At 38.5% G+C, this 3088-nt stretch overlaps 1 protein-coding gene across 1 annotated transcript; it reads right to left on the reverse strand.

Moving 5' to 3' along the window:
• Positions 1 to 460: 460 nt before the first annotated feature.
• On the reverse strand, positions 461 to 2617 carry LOTGIDRAFT_163912 (hypothetical protein; the record flags this gene model as incomplete). Its single annotated transcript, XM_009060421.1, has 3 exons — positions 461 to 570; positions 1382 to 1435; positions 2227 to 2617. The coding sequence occupies 3 exons, from the start codon at positions 2615 to 2617 to the stop codon at positions 461 to 463; spliced, it is 555 nt and encodes a 184-aa protein (XP_009058669.1).
• Positions 2618 to 3088: the final 471 nt, after the last annotated feature.

A 3088-nucleotide genomic window follows, 5' to 3' on the forward strand; every position in this document is an offset into this window, starting at 1 on the left:
GTTTTCGGGACCCCAAAAATATCAAATATCTGATATCTGATATCAAATGTATTTAGGCTAGTAACATGCTAAATACTTAAAATAGATAATACTGAAATACACTGGAACTTTCCATACGCACATACATAGGCCTACTCGTCCTGCTCTAAAATAGTATGTCATAGGTTGAACTCGAGATTTTAAGTATAATATACTCCCTTTCTTCTCACATAATTCGTTAACCATTTTATACACCGGCGGCAAATTGTCACGGTAGTCACACCAGGCCATGTAAAGGTAGGTGCCCACGATATCCTTTTATACAAGAAACGGTCGATATTCTTATATTGAATCAAAATCATATTCAGCTTCGAACTGGTCTGAATAATCCGAAAACGCTGTCATTGATTGGTCGGAATAATCCGAATATGTGGCACAGGTCGCTGGTGATTGGCCCAAAAAGTTTGTAAATGACGTCACATTAGTGAGATCTGAAACGTCCGTTACTGTTGAGTTGTTGTACGATTGGTCGGAATAGGACGCCGGCACTTGCGTGTTTGGCATATTTTGGCACTGAGAGTGGTTGTAATACTGAAACGCATTATTATATTCTGTGTTTACGTGTACGTTTGAATTCACATCCGACACTTGCGACATAACTCCCGACGTAAATGAAGACGGTTGGATCGCAGTCTTTGGATTTCTATACGACTCTCTTAAAAATTTTGAATCGGGAATTTTACTGACGACGAACGGAAACCGTTCTGAAGATATCACAATGCGTTCTGTTTCCGTTCGACATTTTGGCACAGGTGCGGCGAAATTGCGTTGCATTTTTAGCAGCATTTTAAAGTTAAATTTATAAGTGTAACGTTTTCCGGCCACTTTGTTTAAAATAAGTCGATCGTAGTAGTAACGCATTGCTCGACTGACTTTATCGTACGTCATATTCTTGCGATTGCGTCTCTTTCCCCAACGTCTTGCAACCTCCTCCGGGTCCGTCATTCGAAATTCGCCGTTGCTCCCTTCCCACTTGATACAGCATTCGTTCTCTTTCTCTGTCAATAGCTCGAGAAGAAATTGCCACAACTGAAGTTGACCACCTCCTATAATAATGTAAATATTCATTCATTAGTTATAATAAATGACAGAAAAATGGTCATTTCATTACAATAAAGTTCCCATGCCCTTCAAAGAATTCAAAGTTAATGCATTCGTCGCAAACGCTATTCCGTGAAAGTTTTGCAAGCGCTCTGTACAGATTCAGCTTAACGGAAACTGCCGAGGCTTGCCGAATGGTTTTGTCGTTCACACCATAGAGTATAATCTACATAGTAGCTCTCCTTGAGCTCCTACAGTAAAGCCAATGCCATTGTTTTGTTGAAAAGTTATCTTAACATACCTGATACTAGAAGTGTGGCCAAACGTCGAAGCTGAACGGCTGCTGCTTTTTTACCTGAAAACAATTTATTTTTATTATTTTATTTTACAAACTAGTGTGTTTCAGTTGTCAATTAACGTCTCAAACGGTCTACCATGAAAGTTCTGCTTGCGCTCTTATTCAGCTTTACGGAAACTGCCGATGGTTGCACAATACTGCCGGACCTCTGTCAATAAATACGACCGGAAGCCAAACTCAAATCAGTGAGCTTCGGATTAACTAAAATCAGCAGTTTGGAATTGTCTTTTCGTAACTTAATTCCTTATATAGCTATATATATATTATAAATACATGCAACCAACTTGTCGTGGAGGTCTATTTGGATCAAAAGAAAATCGTGAGAGACTATTTATCAACAGTATATTTCAGACCACCCTGTGTTTTTAAACAATGGTAAATATTTACTAATATAGTGGATTACTACAAGGCTAGTGTTATGTCTTATTAACGATGTCCAGAGGGGGTGGGGGGGATTCATTTTTCACCAGGCAGACACAATCTGGCTTCATTTAGATTGAAAGGACCCCATCTTATGCTGTTGACACGTTTGGGAAAATTACAGTCCCCGGTTTGCTGGTTGGGGAATAGGGGTTACAATTTTCAGTTTTGGATCCGGTAGTTAATTGATTGAACTTGAACAGGAAAGGAATGCGAATATTTCAAAGAGTTCAACTCTGGGTGGGGATATTCCAAAATGTTTAGACTTCTACCCCCAGTTCTTAAGGTCAGAAAAGTCCATCAAGACGCTGAAAGTTCATGACTGCATTTTGACTACAGTCTGGAGACTTCATTCCAAACATACATACCTTTTCGTTCTTCGTCTTTCATTTTTTCTTGCATAATACACTCCATGACATCACTGAGCAAACCGGAAACTACGTCATCAGCTTGTGAACCAGACGATGTTGACAGCATCCTTTTGGCTTCCATTTGCATATGTTCATCATAGCTCGGTGGTCTTTTCAGTGGCAAGCCTTTCTGGTTGGTTTCAGAACAGCTTTGGTAAGAGAAACTATTGTAGTTTGAAGAGTTCAAATCTTGGTATTTGGACGAGTCGTTACACGGAAGATAGTCGGAATACGAGAGGCCATTAAACTGAAAATCTGAGGTTGGAACTCTTGTTTCTCGGAGGTTAGGAATATCACTATGTTGTGGAAATTGTTGACCGTAGCAACCATAATTTTCAAAGGTACACATTCTGAAAATATAAAATGTCCCTAAATTATAAATTTAGAACTTAGAATATTATAATAAACATTATAATTACTATTTGTGAACTCTCTGAAAGGAGTATGCATACGCCTTAGACAAACTCAGTCGAGAAATGGCAATGTGTGCCTTATTTTCTTTATAAATTGTAGACGAATAAGACATAAAAGATTGATTCTGATAAGTTATAGGCTGAATATACTTTATAAAGATTTCATAAGCGCCCTGCAATAGATTCGGCATTACGATCGAATGGGCGAAGAATTAGATATCTATTACCTTTGTCAATTTCCGGAATAGTGATAATAAAGTGCCATAAGAGAAGAAAATTGGAATCAATTTGTCGAGTCATCAGATTTCGGGGTGACTAACCACAACATGAGACCATGATTCAATATTGATAGCTAGAGAGGGTGTGAGAAATCAGACCTAAATGTGCACCAGTCATCATAATTGAAA

Source organism: Lottia gigantea, assembly GCF_000327385.1.
Source record: "Lottia gigantea unplaced genomic scaffold LOTGIsca_42, whole genome shotgun sequence".
NCBI classification, from domain to species: Eukaryota; Metazoa; Mollusca; class Gastropoda; family Lottiidae; genus Lottia; species Lottia gigantea.